The sequence below is a fragment of the Physella acuta genome, unplaced genomic scaffold, assembly GCF_028476545.2.
Source record: "Physella acuta isolate Inbredline_101_S28 unplaced genomic scaffold, ASM2847654v3 ptg000017l, whole genome shotgun sequence".
Lineage (NCBI taxonomy): Eukaryota > Metazoa > Mollusca > Gastropoda > Physidae > Physella > Physella acuta.
Genome location: NW_026731537.1, coordinates 745,160 through 764,552, shown reverse-complemented (window position 1 = coordinate 764,552; position 19,393 = coordinate 745,160). Strand labels below are relative to the sequence as shown.

The window sequence follows — 19,393 nt, the reverse complement described above, 5'->3', positions numbered from 1 at the left end:
ACGAGATTATAGATACAGTAGGTAGGCCTATATCTCAGTATCTTCAGTTCAACTCACCGTCATAATCAAACTCAGTTGGCTTTAATCTCAAATAACTTTAATGATGAGACATGGCTTCTATCTGAAACAAAAAGGCGAGAGTGTTATGAATAGGCCCTAAACTCCCCTCCCCCCCTCCCAGAGATGCCTGGAAGAAACTCTAAGACTAAGTTTTTAAAAAGATTTTCATTATGCTCAGAGTCTTGATCTATATTTTAAATTATAGGGCTTAGATCTAGAATACTCTCCAGATCAATCTAGCTCTATAGATCTAGACCTTGGCCTATATAATAATACTAGAGATCTAGATTAGTTTTTTTTAGATCTAGGCTTAGTTACCCCCAGTTACTGTTAGGCCCTATTATTGAGAATGAATAAAACTACTATTCTTGATTTCTAGACACTAGATCTAGAAGATTCTGCAGAATAGGAATAACTAGAGTCTAAAACTCTAAAAGTAGATCTAATACTTAATTAATAGAATCTAGTTAGTAGTGCCTAGTAGGGCCAGGGCCTACCCCTAGACTAAACTATTATCTATACTATACTTGGGTTGGTCTATAGAATTCTGATCTCTACCTGTGGCATTATCTTATAATTTTTGTTAGAGCCAGTCCAGTGGTCTAGCAAAAGGAAAAGAAGAGGCGATGTTCCAGTGACGGATGAGGGAAATTTTGCAGGCAAGCATGGGTGGTGATGTTGAAATGAACAAAGACCGCCATAACAAGGATGGAGTGCAAATATTGAAAAACAAAGCAGATTCTAAATACAATAGACGAAACCCATTATTTAAAAAGCGTAATAAAGATTAAGATATCTAGTTTCTGGACCGCTAGGAGTACTGAGCGCCAATTCGTTGGTACTAATCGGGCATTTTCTATCATAAGCTTTTCTATTTTTAGCAACAAGGTCTATGTATCGCGGTCACAGTTGTCATGAGTTTATCTTTCCGCGAAAATTTCAATATAGAAAAGGCAGGATGAAACAGACTCGTGCGTATGAGTTGTAAACAAACCTGAAAATAGGAACACAGCACGACCTACTCAACGATATCCTGTGTAACGATTAATCAATCAGCAGAGAAATATATGAGTACCTTAACTCACTGTGAAATAAAGTGTTTCCCACCAGAAATGCCGAACATGGCGTCGCATAAAAATACACTGGTCACGTGATAGCCTCGTTTTGATCCAGAATTAACATAATATATCAAGATCCTAATTTGCATAAAATTTGCATAAATTTGCATATCGATCTTTCATCAACTCTGATGATGTGTTATCAACATACATCATATGGTGCCACATAGGTAGGCTTATACGGAAGGGGATTCCCCTATATCGTCAGCTGATTGCGGCGCGGGGCGGAGCAAAAGAGGTGGGGCCAATACCTATGGGAGGAGTTTATTTTAAGGACGGCCCGTCGGCAACTTTTAAAAACAAACAACACGGGTAGATTTGATAACTAACTTTATTAAGAATTTGAAAGCGAAGTCGCGGCAGTTATTTTGATCGACTCTTCGACCAAATATTCTGTAGGCTATATATAAATTATGTTAATGGGGTTATACTTTAAAATCTACCCAATAAACGGGTATCACTAAAATAATATAATTATCTATTATTATCTAAAATCTAAAGTTGGTTTAGCGTTTTAAAAAATTACAACAAAACAAACTCTTATCTGAACGACCACAAAAATTAAGTAGAACAACTAGGACTACTTTAAAACCCTAAAGTTATTCAGTAAGGACTTTTTGCGTGGCGCTTGTAGGTTGATCCTTTAGCGGACCTCTGTTTTTCTTTCTGAGTTTGTAAAACAAGTCAGCCAATGTGTATGTTCACTGTAATTTAGTTAAATCGGATAAATGTAAAAGATTAAATTTGTAACCAGGGTATCAATGATACTATTTTAAAAAATCGAACAGTGTAGTTTTGAGTTTCCATTCTTTCAAAAGATCAATGACCAATGACCTCTGAACTGACCAAAGACCTCTGAAACCGACCAATGACCTTTGAACAGACAATGTTGCAGGTTTTTGCGCGTCAGAGTAACGTAGTAAAACACTACAAACTAAACCAAGTTAAAGTTTCTGTAATAGTGGCAAATATTAAAATTTCTAATTAATAGTAGTACTAGAAATAGGCTACCAATCTCTGAATGTGTAGCCTAATGACAAACGCCGGCGAGTCTGCACAACAAGCCGGCATAGTGGTAAATACAATTAAGAGGACTTTAAGAACACAATTTGTAACAGTTTGTTGTAGGCGGCTATATGTCCTTCGGTGGAGAAGGGTGGAGTTGGAGTGGTTATGTGTCCTATATGTAAGCACTTAAACAAGAGAGAAAGCGTTACGCCATTACGACTGCTGTAAGTAAATGAGCCGATACAAGCACTACGGTTTCCCCCCTTGTTAAAACGAGCGCGCTAATTTGCGCTGAGCCAGCAGAACAAAAGCGAGTATCATCTCAGCAAGAAAACTGCAAGGGAGGTAATGCTGAAATAAAATGCGGATAAATAAAATAACAGTAGCAGCCCTTTAGTTAAAGTATTGTAAAGATAACTCACGTTGACTCTGGGGTATGAGTGATGAATGAGAGCACCTCCATAGGTCTATCCGATCACATGTAATCCATTAGAACTATGTATCAATTACATCATGCAGAAGTTTAACAAGGGAGGGGGCGCGGACAGGGTGACATCATCAAGAGGAGTGGGGATTGACTCTAAGGAAAAATTGGACAGAATCTCTAAAAATTACTTTGCCAAGTGAGTTGAGTTTTAAAAACATTTTTAGCACGGTGAAATTTTATCCTCCCTGCTCTAAAATATCACGCTTATTAGCCGGAGAAAACTAAATCTATTGTAAGGGGACATAATCAAGCAAGGTTAGTTTTGTCGAAACTATTAATTGAGTTTTTTCCCTTGCAAAGAAAAACCCGCAGGGTTCATTTGGCCGATAAATCTATTTAATTTTTCCAACAAGCAATAAAAATGTGTTGAAAATGTACAAAAAAAAAAAATGCTTATATTCAGTTGAAAGATAAGTTTATTAACGTTTTTTAATTTTTAAATTTTTTTTTATTAATGCACTAAATGTATTTATTTATGTTTTCTTTAAATATAATGGATTACTGTTTATATAATAAAAAAAAAACAAGGTGCTTCTCTATAATATATTGTATTAAAAAGATTGGAAATGTGTGGGTTCATGTCTTACTATACTTAGCGCACACACAATTACACATGCAGAGTTTTACACCTCGATAGCATACACGAGTCCATCTGGTGTCCGTACATATTATACATATTGCTCATCTGGTTTCCATACATATTGCTCATCTGGTGTACATACATATTGCTCATCTGATGTCCATACATATTGCTCATCTGGTGTCCACACATATTGCTCATCTGGTGTACATACATATTGCTCATCTGGAAAGTTTTTTTAAAAATTCGATTGAATGCCGAACTAAGATGTTCTGAACACCCCGGGGGGTCAAGGGTTGCCAGCGAGTACAAGATCGTGGGAGCCATGAACAATGGTTACAAACTACAACACTGTCTCAGGACCCAGCCAATCAAAGCGCTGGACTTTGTAAACAAACACACATTGAATACCGTGTAGGCACAATTTGACTTCTCAAGAAGATCAGTCGAATTCAACTGGGAATAAAGTAAGTGTGGAATTCACTTGGTATGTGGTCATATTATATGACCAAATAATCGATTCATTTCATACAGGAGATACATGTGGTTTTGTTGTTATTAAACTTAACTTGTAATTCAACACAAACTTTGACCATGTTTGTTAGTTTGATTAGGTGTTGGTGTAATTAGTAATTACAGATTAAATTTGTCAAATTTTCAACCATTTTAAAGTAGCCTCTAATGGACCAGCCAGCCTACAATAGACTAGCCTACAATGAACCGTGATGGGTGGGGAGGGGGGGGGGATAGGCCTAGCTAGCCAGAAAATCTAGAGTTCGAATTCGGTTTTTCATGACAGTAGAATTGACAGATAGCCGTGTTCTGATCGCCGGCCGGGTACCCACGAACTGACCCCTAGCGAAAGATCACTGGGAGAAGTGTACATGTGTTTATGTTGCAATCAGGTCAGCGTACTCTTCTGACGTCACAAGCTTGACCACACGCGGCCACTTGAATCTTGTTTACATTGCCCTTCACTAAGCCCTTGTGATATGTATACGGTCAGACCATGCTATACTTAGTCATTGGTCAACTGTACCTTGTACGATTTATACTTAGTCATTGGTCAACTGTACCTTGTACGATTTACACCCCCCTCATGAACTCTATTGCAAAGTTGGTCTGCTGTATCAGACACTACAGCCCACTGTATTAGACACTACAGCCCACTGTATTAGACACTACAGCCCACTGTATTAGACACTACAGCCCACTGTATTAGACACTACAGCCCACTGTATTAGACACTACAGCCCACTGTATTAGACACTACAGCCCACTGTATTAGACACTACAGCCCACTGTATTAGACACTACAGCCCACTGTATTAGACACTACAGCCCACTGTATTAGACACTACAGCCCACTGTATTAGACACTACAGTCCACTGTATTAGACACTACAGCCCACTGTATTAGACACTACAGTCCACTGTATTAGACACTACAGCCCACTGTATTAGACACTACAGCCCACTGTATTAGACACTCAGCCCACTGTATTAGACACTACAGCCCACTGTATTAGACACTACAGCCCACTGTATTAGACACTACAGCCCACTGTATTAGACACTACAGCCCACTGTATTAGACACTACAGCCCACTGTATTAGACACTACAGCCCATTGTATTAGACACTACAGCCCACTGTATTAGACACTACAGCCCACTGTATTAGACACTACAGCCCACTGTATTAGACACTACAGCCCACTGTATTAGACACTACAGCCCATTGTATTAGACACTACAGCCCACTGTATTAGACACTACAGCCCACTGTATTAGACACTACAGCCCATTGTATTAGACACTACAGCCCACTGTATTAGACACTACAGCCCACTGTATTAGACACTACAGCCCACTGTATTAGACACTACAGCCCACATGTTAATGTTGTGTTTTCCCCAGGACCATGTTAATGTTGTGTTTTCCCCAGGACCACGTCAGACACTACAGCCCACATGTTAATGTTGTTTTCCCCAGGACCATGTTAATGTTGTGTTTTCCCCAGGACCATGTAAATGTTGTGTTTTCCCCAGGACCATGTAAATGTTGTGTTTTCCCCAGGACCATGTTAATGTTGTGTTTTCCCAAGGACCATGTTAATGTTGTGTTTTCCCCAGGACCATGTAAATGTTGTGTTTTCCCCAGGACCATGTAAATGTTGTGTTTTCCCCAGGACCATGTTAATGTTGTTTTCCCCAGGACCATGTTAATGTTGTGTTTTCCCCAGGACCATGTAAATGTTGTGTTTTCCCCAGGACCATGTAAATGTTGTGTTTTCCCCAGGACCATGTTAATGTTGTGTTTTCCCCAGGACCATGTTAATGTTGTGTTTTCCCCAGGACCATGTTCATGTTGTGTTTTCCCCAGGACCATGTTCATGTTGTGTTTTCCACAGGACCATGTTAATGTTGTGTTTTCCACAGGACCATGTTAATGTTGTGTTTCTTCCAGGACCATGTTAATGTTGTGTTTTCCCCAGGACCATGTTAATGTTGTTTTCCCCAGGACAATGTCAGACATTACAGCCCACATGTTAATGTTGTGTTTTCCCCAGGACCATGTTAATGTTGTTTTCCCCAGGACAATGTCAGACACTACAGCCCACATGTTAATGTTGTTTTCCCCAGGACCATGTTAATGTTGTGTTTTCCCCAGGACCACGTCAGACCCTACAGCCCACATGTTAATGTTGTGTTTTCCCAAGGACCATGTAAATGTTGTGTTTTCCCCAGGACCATGTTAATGTTGTGTTTTCCCCAGGACCATGTCAGACACTACAGCCCACATGTTAATGTTGTGTTTTCCCCAGGACCATGTTAATGTTGTGTTTTCCCCAGGACCATGTTAATGTTGTGTTTTCCCCAGGACCATGTTAATGTTGTGTTTTCCCCAGGACCATGTTAATGTTGTTTTCCCCAGGACCATGTTAATGTTGTGTTTTCCCCAGGACCATGTTAATGTTGTGTTTTCCCCAGGACCATGTTAATGTTGTGTTTTCCCCAGGACCATGTAAATGTTGTGTTTTCCCCAGGACCATGTAAATGTTGTGTTTTCCCCAGGACCATGTTAATGTTGTTTCCCCAGGACCATGTCAGACACTACACCCCACTAGACACTACAGCCCACATGTTAATGTTGTGTTTTCCCCAGGACCATGTTAATGTTGTGTTTCCCTCAGGACCATGTTAATGTTGTGTTTCCCTCAGGACCATGTTAATGTTGTGTTTTCCCCAGGACCATGTTAATGTTGTGTTTTCCCCAGGACCATGTTAATATTGTTTCCCCAGGACCATGTCAGACACTACAGCCCACATGTTAATGTTGTGTTTTCCCCAGGACCATGTTAATGTTGTGTTTTCCCCAGGACCATGTAAATGTTGTGTTTTCCCCAGGACCATGTAAATGTTGTGTTTTCCCCAGGACCATGTTAATGTTGTGTTTTCCCAAGGACCATGTTAATGTTGTGTTTTCCCCAGGACCATGTAAATGTTGTGTTTTCCCCAGGACCATGTAAATGTTGTGTTTTCCCCAGGACCATGTAAATGTTGTGTTTTCCCCAGGACCATGTTAATGTTGTTTTCCCCAGGACCATGTTAATGTTGTGTTTTCCCCAGGACCATGTAAATGTTGTGTTTTCCCCAGGACCATGTAAATGTTGTGTTTTCCCCAGGACCATGTTAATGTTGTTTTCCCCAGGACCATGTTCATGTTGTGTTTTCCCCAGGACCATGTTCATGTTGTGTTTTCCACAGGACCATGTTAATGTTGTGTTTTCCACAGGACCATGTTAATGTTGTGTTTCTTCCAGGACCATGTTAATGTTGTGTTTTCCCCAGGACCATGTTAATGTTGTTTTCCCCAGGACAATGTCAGACATTACAGCCCACATGTTAATGTTGTGTTTTCCCCAGGACCATGTTAATGTTGTTTTCCCCAGGACAATGTCAGACACTACAGCCCACATGTTAATGTTGTTTTCCCCAGGACCATGTTAATGTTGTGTTTTCCCCAGGACCACGTCAGACCCTACAGCCCACATGTTAATGTTGTGTTTTCCCAAGGACCATGTAAATGTTGTGTTTTCCCCAGGACCATGTTAATGTTGTGTTTTCCCCAGGACCATGTCAGACACTACAGCCCACATGTTAATGTTGTGTTTTCCCCAGGACCATGTTAATGTTGTGTTTTCCCCAGGACCATGTTAATGTTGTGTTTTCCCCAGGACCATGTTAATGTTGTGTTTTCCCCAGGACCATGTTAATGTTGTTTTCCCCAGGACCATGTTAATGTTGTGTTTTCCCCAGGACCATGTTAATGTTGTGTTTTCCCCAGGACCATGTTAATGTTGTGTTTTCCCCAGGACCATGTAAATGTTGTGTTTTCCCCAGGACCATGTAAATGTTGTGTTTTCCCCAGGACCATGTTAATGTTGTTTCCCCAGGACCATGTCAGACACTACACCCCACTAGACACTACAGCCCACATGTTAATGTTGTGTTTTCCCCAGGACCATGTTAATGTTGTGTTTCCCTCAGGACCATGTTAATGTTGTGTTTCCCTCAGGACCATGTTAATGTTGTGTTTTCCCCAGGACCATGTTAATGTTGTGTTTTCCCCAGGACCATGTTAATGTTGTGTTTTCCCCAGGACCATGTTCATGTTGTGTTTTCCCCAGGACCATGTTCATGTTGTGTTTTCCCCAGGACCATGTTCATGTTGTGTTTTCCCCAGGACCATGTTAATGTTGTGTTTTCCCCAGGACCATGTTAATGTTGTGTTTTCCCCAGGACCATGTTCATGTTGTGTTTTCCCCAGGACCATGTAAATGTTGTGTTTTCCCCAGGACCATGTAAATGTTGTGTTTTCCCCAGGACCATGTTAATGTTGTGTTTCCCCCAGGACCATGTTAATGTTGTGTTTTCCCCAGGACCATGTTAATGTTGTTTTCCCCAGTACCATGTCAGACACTACAGCCCACATGTTAATGTTGTGTTTCCCCCAGGACCATGTTAATGTTGTGTTTCCCCCAGGACCATGTTAATGTTGTGTTTTCCCCAGGACCATGTTAATGTTGTTTTCCCCAGGACCATGTCAGACACTACACCCCACTAGACACTACAGCCCACATGTTAATGTTGTGTTTTCTCCAGGACCATGTTAATGTTGTGTTTCCCCAGGACCATGTTAATGTTGTGTTTTCCCCAGGACCATGTTAATGTTGTGTTTTCCCCAGGACCATGTTAATGTTGTGTTTCCCCCAGGACCATGTTAATGTTGTGTTTTCCCCAGGACCATGTTAATGTTGTTTCCCTCAGGACCATGTTAATGTTGTGTTTCCCTCAGGACCATGTTAATGTTGTGTTTTCCCCAGGACCATGTTAATGTTGTGTTTTCCCCAGGACCATGTTAATGTTGTGTTTTCCCCAGGACCATGTCAGACACTACACCCCACTAGACACTACAGCCCACATGTTAATGTTGTGTTTTCCCCAGGACCATGTTAATGTTGTGTTTTCCCCAGGACCATGTTAATGTTGTGTTTTCCCCAGGACCATGTTAATGTTGTGTTTTCCCCAGGACCATGTTAATGTTGTGTTTTCCCCAGGACCATGTTAATGTTGTGTTTTCCCCAGGACCATGTCAGACACTACACCCCACTAGACACTACAGCCCACATGTTAATGTTGTGTTTTCCCCAGGACCATGTTAATGTTGTGTTTTCCCCAGGACCATGTTAATGTTGTTTTCCCCAGGACCATGTTAATGTTGTGTTTTCCCCAGGACCATGTTAATGTTGTGTTTTCCCCAGGACCATGTTAATGTTGTGTTTTCCCCAGGACCATGTCAGACAACGAGACTCTCAGCTACCAAGACGCTGAAAGTGGTGGCGCCACTGCGGGGGATGGTGGATCCGGTGGAGCAAGTGGAGGCAGAAACGGACTGGGCAGCAACGGCACACTAGCCAATGGAGCTGGTGGAGTGGGTGGAGTAGGTGGAGCAAAGAACGGACTAAGCAGCAACCGCACATCTGATGGTGAGTGTTGACATGGGACTGTGCTTTTAACCATCTCTTGCCCCACGTTATAACTGCCCTTTGCCCCGTGTTATAGCTGCCCTTTGCCCCGTGTTATAACTGCCCTTTGCCCCGTGTTATAACTGCCCTTTGCCCCGTGTTATAACTGCCATTTGCCCCGTGTTTTAACTGTCCTTTGCACCAGCTGACGAGTCCGACCCAGAGACCATCACTGTGATTGAGGTCAGCCCTTCCGGCAAGCCCATTGGTCGGATCACCTACGGCTCATCAGCGCAAGGGGACACAATCATCGTCCGCGAGCAGCAGATCGAGGAGGTCAGCAGCGCCGAGCCCGCCACGCCGGAAATGGGGTCACCAGACGGCTACAACAGGGACACGCTGGCCCTGCTGACCACTGAACGCGGCCTGCAGGCGTCCGCTTTCTCTGAGGAGAGGGCCAGACGGAGGCGGCGATGCGTGGAAGAGTGAGTCGAACCCTTGTCCAGTCTTGCCTTTGGGGACCTTTGTCCAGTCTTGCCTTTGGGGACCTTTGTCCAGTCTTGCCTTTGGGGACCTTTGTCCAGTCTTGCCTTTGGGGACCCTTGTCCAGTCTTGTCTTTGGGGACCCTTGTCCAGTCTTGTCTTTGGGGACCCTTGTCCAGTCTTGTCTTTGGGAACCCTTGTCCAGTCTTGTCTTTGGGAACCCTTGTCCAGTCTTGTCTTTGGGAACCCTTGTCCAGTCTTGTCTTTGGGAACCCTTGTCCAGTCTTGTCTTTGGGAACCCTTGTCCAGTCTTGTCTTTGGGAACCCTTGTCCAGTCTTGTCTTTGGGAACCCTTGTCCAGTCTTGTCTTTGGGAACCCTTGTCCAGTCTTGTCTTTGGGAACCCTTGTCCAGTCTTGTCTTTGGGAACCCTTGTCCAGTCTTGTCTTTGGGAACCCTTGTCCAGTCTTGTCTTTGGGAACCCTTGTCCAGTCTTGTCTTTGGGAACCCTTGTCCAGTCTTGTCTTTGGGAACCCTTGTCCAGTCTTGTCTTTGGGAACCCTTGTCCAGTCTTGTCTTTGGGAACCCTTGTCCAGTCTTGTCTTTGGGAACCCTTGTCCAGTCTTGTCTTTGGGAACCCTTGTCCAGTCTTGTCTTTGGGAACCCTTGTCCAGTCTTGTCTTTGGGAACCCTTGTCCAGTCTCGTCTTTGGGGACCTATGTCTAGTCTCGTCAGCTGTTTTATGGAAATGTCCAGCTATTGATGTATTTCTGGTCTTTTCTTTCAGTCAAGGATCGATACTGGCCAAAGTTCTGGACGTCCTCCAGAGCTCCAGGTGTCTAGCATTGGTGACCTTGACCGCTCTCGTTCTACTGACCTACATTATCATTGCATACAAAATTATTCTACCCAGAATGCAAGCTAACGTCAAGGAGGTAAGACACGGGCAGGTGGGCTTGTGTGGCTGTAGGTGGGATTGTGTGGCTGTAGGTGGGATTGTGTGGCTGTAGGTGGGATTGTGTGGCTGTAGGTGGGATTGTGTGGCTGTAGGTGGGCTTGTGTGACTGTAGGTGGGCTTGTGTGGTTGTAGGTGGGCTTGTGTGGCTGTAGGTGGGATTGTGGCTGTAGGTGGGCTTGTGTGGCTGTAGGTGGGCTTGTGTGGCTGTAGGTGGGCTTGTGTGGCTGTAGGTGGGCTTGTGTGGCTGTAGGTGGGCTTGTGTGGCTGTAGGTGGGCTTGTGTGGCTGTAGGTGGGATTGTGGCTGTAGGTGGGCTTGTGTGGCTGTAGGTGGGATTGTGTGGCTGTAGGCGGGATTGTGTGGCTGTAGGTGGGCTTGTGTGGTTGTAGGTGGGCTTGTGTGGTTGTAGGTGGGCTTGTGTGGCTGTAGGTGGGCTTGTGTGGCTGTAGGTGGGCTTGTGTGGCTGTAGGTGGGATTGTGTGGCTGTATGTGGGATTGTGTGGCTGTAGGCGGGATTGTGTGGCTGTAGGTGGGCTTGTGTGGTTGTAGGTGGGCTTGTGTGGTTGTAGGTGGGCTTGTGTGGCTGTAGGTGGGCTTGTGTGGCTGTAGGTGGGCTTGTGTGACTGTAGGTGGGCTTGTGTGGTTGTAGGTGGGCTTGTGTGGCTGTAGGTGGGATTGTGGCTGTAGGTGGGCTTGTGTGGTTGTAGGTGGGCTTGTGTGGTTGTAGGTGGGCTTGTGTGGCTGTAGGTGGGCTTGTGTGGCTGTAGGTGGGCTTGTGTGGTTGTAGGTGGGCTTGTGTGGTTGTAGGTGGGCTTGTGTGGCTGTAGGTGGGCTTGTGTGGCTGTAGGTGGGCTTGTGTGGCTGTAGGTGGGATTGTGTGGCTGTAGGTGGGATTGTGTGGCTGTAGGTGGGATTGTGTGGCTGTAGGTGTAACATTCGCCTTGCTGGTATTAGATGTTGATTTATTAAGAGAAATGTTTCCCCTCAGAAAACAATTTTGCGAGCAAACGGAAGTAAGGAATGGCTCCACCCATCAGGGCAGGCCTTCATGAACGTGTACGCCTTCAACGTGACCAACCCCGAGGAGTTTGAGCATGGTGCCAGACCAGTGGTGAAGGAGATTGGTCCATACGTTTACAGGTACGTCTGGCGGTGGGTACAGGTGTCTGGTGGTCCATACGTCTACAGGTACGTCTGGTGGTGGGTACAGGTGTGTGGTGGGTGTCTGGTGTGTATACATGTAAGTGTGGTGTATGTACATTTGTCTGTTGTACAGGTGTCTGTTGTACAGGTGTCTGTTGTACAGGTGTCTGGTGTACAGGTGTCTGGTGTACAGGTGTCTGGTGTACAGGTGTCTGGTGTACAGGTGTCTGGTGTACAGGTGTCTGGTGTACAGGTGTCTGGTGTACAGGTGTCTGGTGTACAGGTGTCAGGTGTCTGGTGTACAGGTGTCTGGTGTACAGGTGTCTGGTGTACAGGTGTCTGGTGTACATGTGTCTGGTGTACATGTGTCTGGTGTACAGGTGTCTGGTGTACAGGTGTCTGGTGTACAGGTGTCTGGTGTACAGGTGTCTGGTGTACAGGTGTCTGGTGTACAGGTGTCTGGTGTACAGGTGTCTGGTGTACAGGTGTCTGGTGTACAGGTGTAAAGGTGTCTGGTGGTGTGTACATGTAAGTGTGGTGTATGATCAGTGAGTACAAGGTCATTGACCCCAGATATCAATATGTACCTTCTTCAGACTTAAGATCAGCAGGGTCAACACGACCTGGCACAGTAACGGCTCCGTGTCCTTCACCTTGGTGTACAGCACAGATATCGACCTTGACCTCTCTGTGGGACCTGAAACTGACCTGGTCACTTCTGCCAACACCCAGCTGTTCGTAAGTCGAAAGGGGGGGGGGGGTAGGGGGGGATGGGTAGCTGGTGATACTGGGTGGTGGGGGGGGGGGGTGTGGATAAAAGTTGGGCTGCCTGTTTCTCAGAAAAAAAGGCTGCCTAAAAAAGCCTCTGTAGCAACCTGTGGCCCAATGTCATTGATATCTAAGTCTAAATGTCGCTTTATTGGATAACTTAATCCAAATGTCGCTTTATTGGATAACTTGTGTCGTGTTTGTTCCAGTTTATTGCCGACATTCTAAACGTGTCCATCAAGGCCATACAAAATCTGACGTCACTACCGGCCAGCAAGCTGGTCTATAGGTCAACTGTGAAGAGTTTGTTTCGGGGGTTCGACTCCAACGAGGTCCTGGACAAGCTAGGTGAGGTCTTTGTGGCTGGGAGGTCTTTATGGCTGGGGGGGGGTCTTTATGGCTGGGGGGGGGGGTCTTTATGGCTGGGAGGTCTTGAGGCTGGGAGGTCTTTATGGCTGGGAGGTCTTTATGGCTGGGAGGTCTTTATGGCTGGGAGGTCTTTATGGCTGGGAGGATTTTATGGCTGGGAGGTCTTTATGGCTGGGAGGTCTTTATGGCTGGGAGGTCTTGAGGCTGGGAGGTCTTTATGGCTGGGAGGGTCTTTGTGGCTGGGGGGTCTTTGTGGCTGGGGGGGGGGGTCTTTGTGGCTGGGGGGGGGGTCTTTGTGGCTGGGGGGGGTCTTTGTGCCTGGGGGGGGGGTCTTTGTGCCTGGGGGGTCTTTGTGGCTGGGGGGGGGTCTTTGTGGCTGGGGGGGGTCTTTGTGGCTGGGGGGGGGGTCTTTGTGGCTGGGGGGGGGGTCTTTGTGGCTGGGGGGGTGGGTCTTTGTGGCTGGGGGGGTGGGTCTTTGTGGCTGGGGGGGTCTTTGTGGCTGGGGGGGTCTTTGTGGCTGGGGGGGTCTTTGTGGCTGGGGGGGTCTTTGTGGCTGGGGGGGTCTTTGTGGCTGGGGGGGGGTCTTTGTGGCTTGGAAGTCTTTATGGCTGGGAGGTGGGGGCGAGGGATGGACAGGGTATTACTACTGTGTGAAAAGCGGCTTTGTGGCGTAATGAGGAATTGGCTAAGAACAAAAAGCTGCTGGGAAGAGTTTTGATCTGACTTGGTTTTTGTTTCAGAGAGCGTCATCAGAAAGTTGGATGTTGATCACGTGTTTGATGGCTCTTATAATACAACAATTGAGGTGGGTCTTATAATACAATTGAGGTGGTTCTTATAATACAACAGTTGAGGTGGGTCTTATTATACAACAATTGAGGTGGGTCATGTCCTACAATTGAGGTGGGTCATATCCTACAATTGAGGTGGGTCTTATAATACAACAATTGAGGTGGGTCTTATAATACAACAATTGAGGTGGGTCTTATAATACAACAATTGAGGTGGGTCATGTCTTACAACAATTGAATTGTGTTAAGTCATACAACAGTGTGGTGTGCTGTGTGCGACATGTGTGGTGTGCTGTGTGCGACATGTGTAGTGTGCTGTGTGCGACATGTGTAGTGTGTACTTTCAGATCAACACGACCTCACGATTCGACTGGACCGTGTACACTGGAGAGTTGGACTTCAACAAATTCAACCACATCTACTCGGTCGACTGGATGACGTCAGTTTTATTTTTAGACCTATTCTATAGCTACACATCTACACACTTTATAACACCGTAACACATTCTTTATAACTACACACCTATTTTATATTTTATGTGGGAAAGTAATCTCCACTTCTGTCATGTTGTGTAATGTTGCCAGTAATCTCCCCTTCTATGAATCTCTCCTGCAGAAAGTTGCCGTTTTGGAGCACAGATGAAGCCAACACTTTCCGTGGGACGGGTGAGTACGTCTTTGATTCCCCCCCCTCCCCAACACTTTCACGAGGAAATGTTTTTAAAAAATGAAAATTAGGGTTAGGGTTTGGATGGGATGAGGGAAGGGGGGTGAGGGAGAACCAAACAATGCAAATACTGGCAATCAATAACAAACTTGAACGCCTTCTATTTATTTCTCCGCCAGACGGATACCTGTTCAAACCTTTCTTGAGTGAAGACTCGCGTCTATCCTTCTACTTCCCACAGCTCTTCAGGTACGTTAATGTGTCACATGTGTGTGTCTCCTGTGTGTGTCTCGTGTGCGTCTTCTGTGTCTCCTGTGTGTCTCGTTTTGAATTATGTTAATAATGTTTGCACACACCCTTATGACTACGTGTCACCTTGACCTAAAACCGTTGTCACGTGACTCTTCCAGAAGCTTCGAGCTGCAGTACCAGGAGAAGAGCTCCCACAAGTCCGTGGACACCCTCCGTTTTATCGTCCCCGACTCAGAGTTCTCCAACAGCTCCACCCTACAGGCCAGCCCCACCCTGCTGTCGTGGGACCCCAGGGTGTGGGCGGAGGATCTGAAGCTCGACCCTAACGACTACCGCGTGTTGAGGGTGCCTCAGGTCACGGTGACCCCAGCCACAGAGCTAGTTGGTAACGGGTACTGCACGCCCGATTGTGTCCCTTCTGGGGCGTACAGCCTCGTCAGGTGTCTTGAAGGTAGGGGGCGCTGGGTGGTGTGGGGGGCGGGGGCGGTGGTCTGTGTGTGTGTGGGGGCGCTGGGGGCGGTAGTCTGTGTGTGTGTGGGGCGCTGGGGGGGCGGTGTTCTGTGTGTGGGGGGTGGTGGGGGGCGCTGGGTGACGGGGGTGGTGTGATGTCTGAATTAGAACGTTAGTGTCTAGTGCCTGAGTTGCGTGTTGTGGCGTGTATCCATGGAGATAGGAGACTGCAGCACTTAGTGTCCTAACACTGACTCGGATGGTTTCGATCCCCAGCCCCGGTGTACATCTCCCTGCCCCACTTCCTGGGTGCTGACCCCTACTACAGGTCACGCGTGCACGGCCTTGACCCTGTCGAGTCGAAACACAGACCGGTCTTTGATCTCCATGCGGTAAGTGGTTATAGTATATAGCCATCTATTGTAGTCTCACCATGACCCACTGACTGACCCACTGACTGACCCACTGACCGACCCACTGACCGACCCACTGACCGATCCACTGACCGACCCACTGACCGACCCACTGGCCGACCCACTGATCGACCCACTGACCGAGCCACTGACCGACCCACTGACCGACCCACTGACTGACCCACCGACTGACCCACCAACTGACCCACCAACTGACCCACCAACTGACCCACCAACTGACCCACTGACCCACCAACTGACCCACCGACTGACCCACCAACTGACCCACCAACTGACCCACCAACTGACCCACCAACTGACCCACCGACTGACCCACCGACTGACCCACCAACTGACCCACTGACCCACCGACTGACCCATCCACTGACCCACCGACTGACCCACCAACTGACCCACCAACTGACCCACCAACTGACCCATCCACTGACCCATCCACTGACCCATCCACTGACCCATCCACTGACCCATCCACTGACCCACCAACTGACCCACCAACTGACCCATCCACTGACCCATCCACTGACCCATCCACTGACCCATCCACTGACCCATCCACTGACCCATCCACTGACCCATCCACTGACCCACCAACTGACCCACCAACTGACCCACCAACTGACCCACCAACTGACCCATCCACTGACCCATCCACTGACCCATCCACTGACCCATCCACTGACCCATCCACTGACCCACCAACTGACCCACCAACTGACCCACCGACTGACCCATCCACTGACCCACCGACTGACCCACCAACTGACCCACCAACTGACCCACCAACTGACCCATCCACTGACCCATCCACTGACCCATCCACTGACCCATCCACTGACCCATCCACTGACCCACCAACTGACCCACCAACTGACCCACCAACTGACCCATCCACTGACCCATCCACTGACCCATCCACTGACCCATCCACTGACCCATCCACTGACCCATCCACTGACCCACCGACTGACCCACCAACTGACCCACCAACTGACCCACCAACTGACCCACCAACTGACCCATCCACTGACCCATCCACTGACCCATCCACTGACCCATCCACTGACCCATCCACTGACCCACCAACTGACCCACCAACTGACCCACCGACTGACCCATCCACTGACCCATCCACTGACCCACCAACTGACCCACCCACTGACCCACCAACTGACCCACCAACTGACCCACCAACTGACCCAATAGGCGACCTACCAACTGACCCACCAACTGACCGACCCACTGACCCACCAACTGACCCACTGACCCACCAACTGACCCACCGACTGACCCACCGACTGACCCACCAACTGACCCACTGACCCACCAACTGACCCATCGACTGACCCACTGACTGACCCACCAACTGACCCACCAACTGACCCACCAACTGACCCACCAACTGACCCACCAACTGACCCACTGACTGACCCACTGACTGACCCACTATCACATGTTTCCAGTACAGCGGTATCGTGACGTCACAGTCCAGAAGGTTCCAGTACAACCTGCGTATGCCAGAGAACGTGGTCGATGACACCACCCTACCCCTGTACTGGATAGACACGGTAGGTATTTTTTAGCGCAATTTCCTTACAGGAATTGCGATTATTAACTCGTCATTTCTGGATGGATGTGTGTCCGCAGCTTTAGTCCGCAGCTTTAAGTCGTATCTCCTCCTCAACGAAGCAATATCGAGGACTAGTTCCAAAAGCAAATATGTTAAGCAAGTTCCGAGGATGATTGTGGGCCTAAAAATTCCCGGAATTCCTTCCTGGATTTCCCGGAAAAGCAAAAAAAAAAAAAACCGCGAAAAAAATGCAGTTTTTGGCCCATATCTCGGCAACCAGACCACTTAGCGACTTGAAACATTTACCAATCGATTCCTGCAATAATTTAGAACAATATTGCCGAAGAAAGTTTTCAAAAATATCCTTTCGTTCGGTCACAAAAAATTAAGGAAATTGCGCTTAAATTGTCACTAGACTTTTTATTAACTTGTTTTATACTGGTTCATCTGGTTACCTGGTTCATCTGGTTACCTGGTTCATCTGGTTACCTGGTTCATCTGGTTACCTGGTTCATCTGGTTACCTGGTTCATCTGGTTACCTGGTTACCTGTTTCATCTGGTTACCTGGTTCATCTGGTTACCTGGTTCATCTGGTTACCTGGTTCATCTGGTTACCTGGTTCATCTGGTTACCTGGTTCATCTGGTTACCTGGTTCATCTGGTTACCTGGTTCATCTGGTTACCTGGTTCATCTGGTAACCTGGTTCATCTGGTAACCTGGTTCATCTGGTTACCTGGTTCATCTGGTTACCTGGTTCATCTGGTTACCTGGTTCATCTGGTTACCTGGTTCATCTGGTTACCTGGTTCATCTGGTTACCTGGTTCATCTGGTTACCTGGTTCATCTGTTTCAAACCATTTCTTAAACTTTTTAACATGTATCTATTGTAAATCAACACAAACCCAAAAACAAAACTGAAGACTCTAGGAATAAATCGCTAAGGAAGTGTTTGGAAGTGTTGAGTCAAGTTGTATCCCTTATTTCTTTGCTTACGTCCCTTGGACTTTCTTTTGATAACATATGTAATTATGTAATTAGTAGTCTAACATAATAGCTTGGGGGGGGGGGGGGGGAAGGCGAGAATAGTTTCCAGATTGGACAAGAACTGACCAACACCTGACCTTGACTTTCAGAGAATCGACGTGGCTGATCACGTGATGTCAGCAGCTGAGCTGGAGCGACAGAAAAACGAGGCTGTTTACGTCATCAACTACATCGTCATGGGTATCGTCATCTTCTGCGTGCTCTTCATCGTCATATCAACCATAGAGAGGGCTTATGTTCCTCACAGTAAGTCTAGCTGGTAGGGGGGGGGGCTTATGTTCAGAATTTCTTCCAGTCATCTCTTCGGGGGCCGAAAAAAGTTATTAGAAAATATATACATTTAACAGTGTGCCCCCCCCTCCAAGAAAGTCTACCGCCCCCCCCCCCCCCACCGAAAATTTCAAGTGCCCCTCCCCCCCCCCCCCGGAGAAAAGTCTGGAAGAAACACTGTTCTACACAGCAAGTCTAGCTGGGGGGGGGGGGCTTATGTTCCACACAGTAAATCTATCTGTTCTACACATTATGTTTAGCTGGGGAGGGGAGCGGGTGGCTTTACTGTTTTCTTTACTGTTTTCATGCCCCTGCACATATTTGTACACACCATTCAAACAATTATGTATCAAGACCACCACCTCTCTTTATCTTTTTTAAAACAATGTCCACTTTTTCAGACGAAGACAACAGTTCTGAACACACACCTTTCTGTAGACCCAGATGTCCGTCTTGATTTGATTGGATGCTAGACATGACTGCTGATTGGCTGATGTTCCTCTTGATTTGATTGGATGCTAGACATGACTGCTGATTGGCTGATGTCCCTCTTGATTTGATTGGATGCTAGACATGACTGCTGATTGGCCGATGTTTGTTTCTTACATTTGTAAAAGTCTGCATATCTGCTGTCTCTGATAGGTGTCTGACAGATCTAAATGTCTGCTTTTTGTCAGATGTAAATGTCTAGTGTTTCAAAGGATCAAATAAAAAATATACACAACAAATTTTTGTTTCTTGAAATAAAACCCCAAAAAGCTCTTCCCATCTTACAAGTGAGCTTGACAGTAAAGTTAGACCGTCTGGCATCTAGTTGGGTGATTCAGGGGTCTCTGGAAATGTGTGGTCTAGATCTGCTGGTCTACTGTCATATACACTCAGCTCCTTGTGTGACGATGGCATGTGAGGGGTGTG

At 46.6% G+C, this 19,393-nt stretch overlaps 2 protein-coding genes across 4 annotated transcripts in view; one reads left to right on the top strand and one right to left on the bottom strand.

Annotated features, from left to right (window-relative positions):
- The window catches only part of LOC131937200 (transcriptional regulator ATRX), a 28,257-nt gene extending 27,023 nt beyond the window's left edge, over positions 1-1,234 (bottom strand). The window contains exons 1-2 of one of the 3 annotated variants that reach the window (XM_059294438.1): positions 1,136-1,234; positions 58-121 (exon numbers count right to left, since the gene is read on the bottom strand). In XM_059294438.1, the coding sequence (XP_059150421.1) occupies positions 58-63 (6 nt within the window). In that variant the 5' untranslated portion in view covers positions 64-121; positions 1,136-1,234. Of the gene's footprint in view, positions 1-57; positions 122-1,054 lie in introns of all 3 variants that reach the window. The other 2 variants (XM_059294448.1, XM_059294429.1) reach the window with 2 other exon arrangements.
- Positions 1,235-3,644: 2,410 nt separating this feature from the next.
- Positions 3,645-19,021, top strand: LOC131937394 (lysosome membrane protein 2). The gene is made up of 16 exons (XM_059294794.1): positions 3,645-3,720; positions 9,108-9,304; positions 9,489-9,768; positions 10,553-10,700; positions 11,711-11,862; positions 12,462-12,603; positions 12,843-12,981; positions 13,743-13,807; positions 14,141-14,232; positions 14,409-14,458; positions 14,639-14,708; positions 14,870-15,162; positions 15,438-15,553; positions 17,056-17,160; positions 18,298-18,454; positions 18,880-19,021. The coding sequence occupies exons 2-16, from the start codon at positions 9,112-9,114 to the stop codon at positions 18,933-18,935; spliced, it is 2,058 nt and encodes a 685-aa protein (XP_059150777.1). The 5' UTR covers positions 3,645-3,720; positions 9,108-9,111; the 3' UTR covers positions 18,936-19,021.
- Positions 19,022-19,393: the final 372 nt, after the last annotated feature.

Coding starts and splice junctions, on each gene's coding strand:
- LOC131937394 (XM_059294794.1), top strand. CDS start 9,112: ATGTCAGACAACGAGACTCTCAGCTACCAAGACGCTGAAAGTGGTGGC. Junction 14,459..14,638: donor CAACACTTTCCGTGGGACGG/GTGAGTACGTCT, acceptor TTTCTCCGCCAG/ACGGATACCTGTTCAAACCT. Junction 14,709..14,869: donor TACTTCCCACAGCTCTTCAG/GTACGTTAATGT, acceptor TGACTCTTCCAG/AAGCTTCGAGCTGCAGTACC.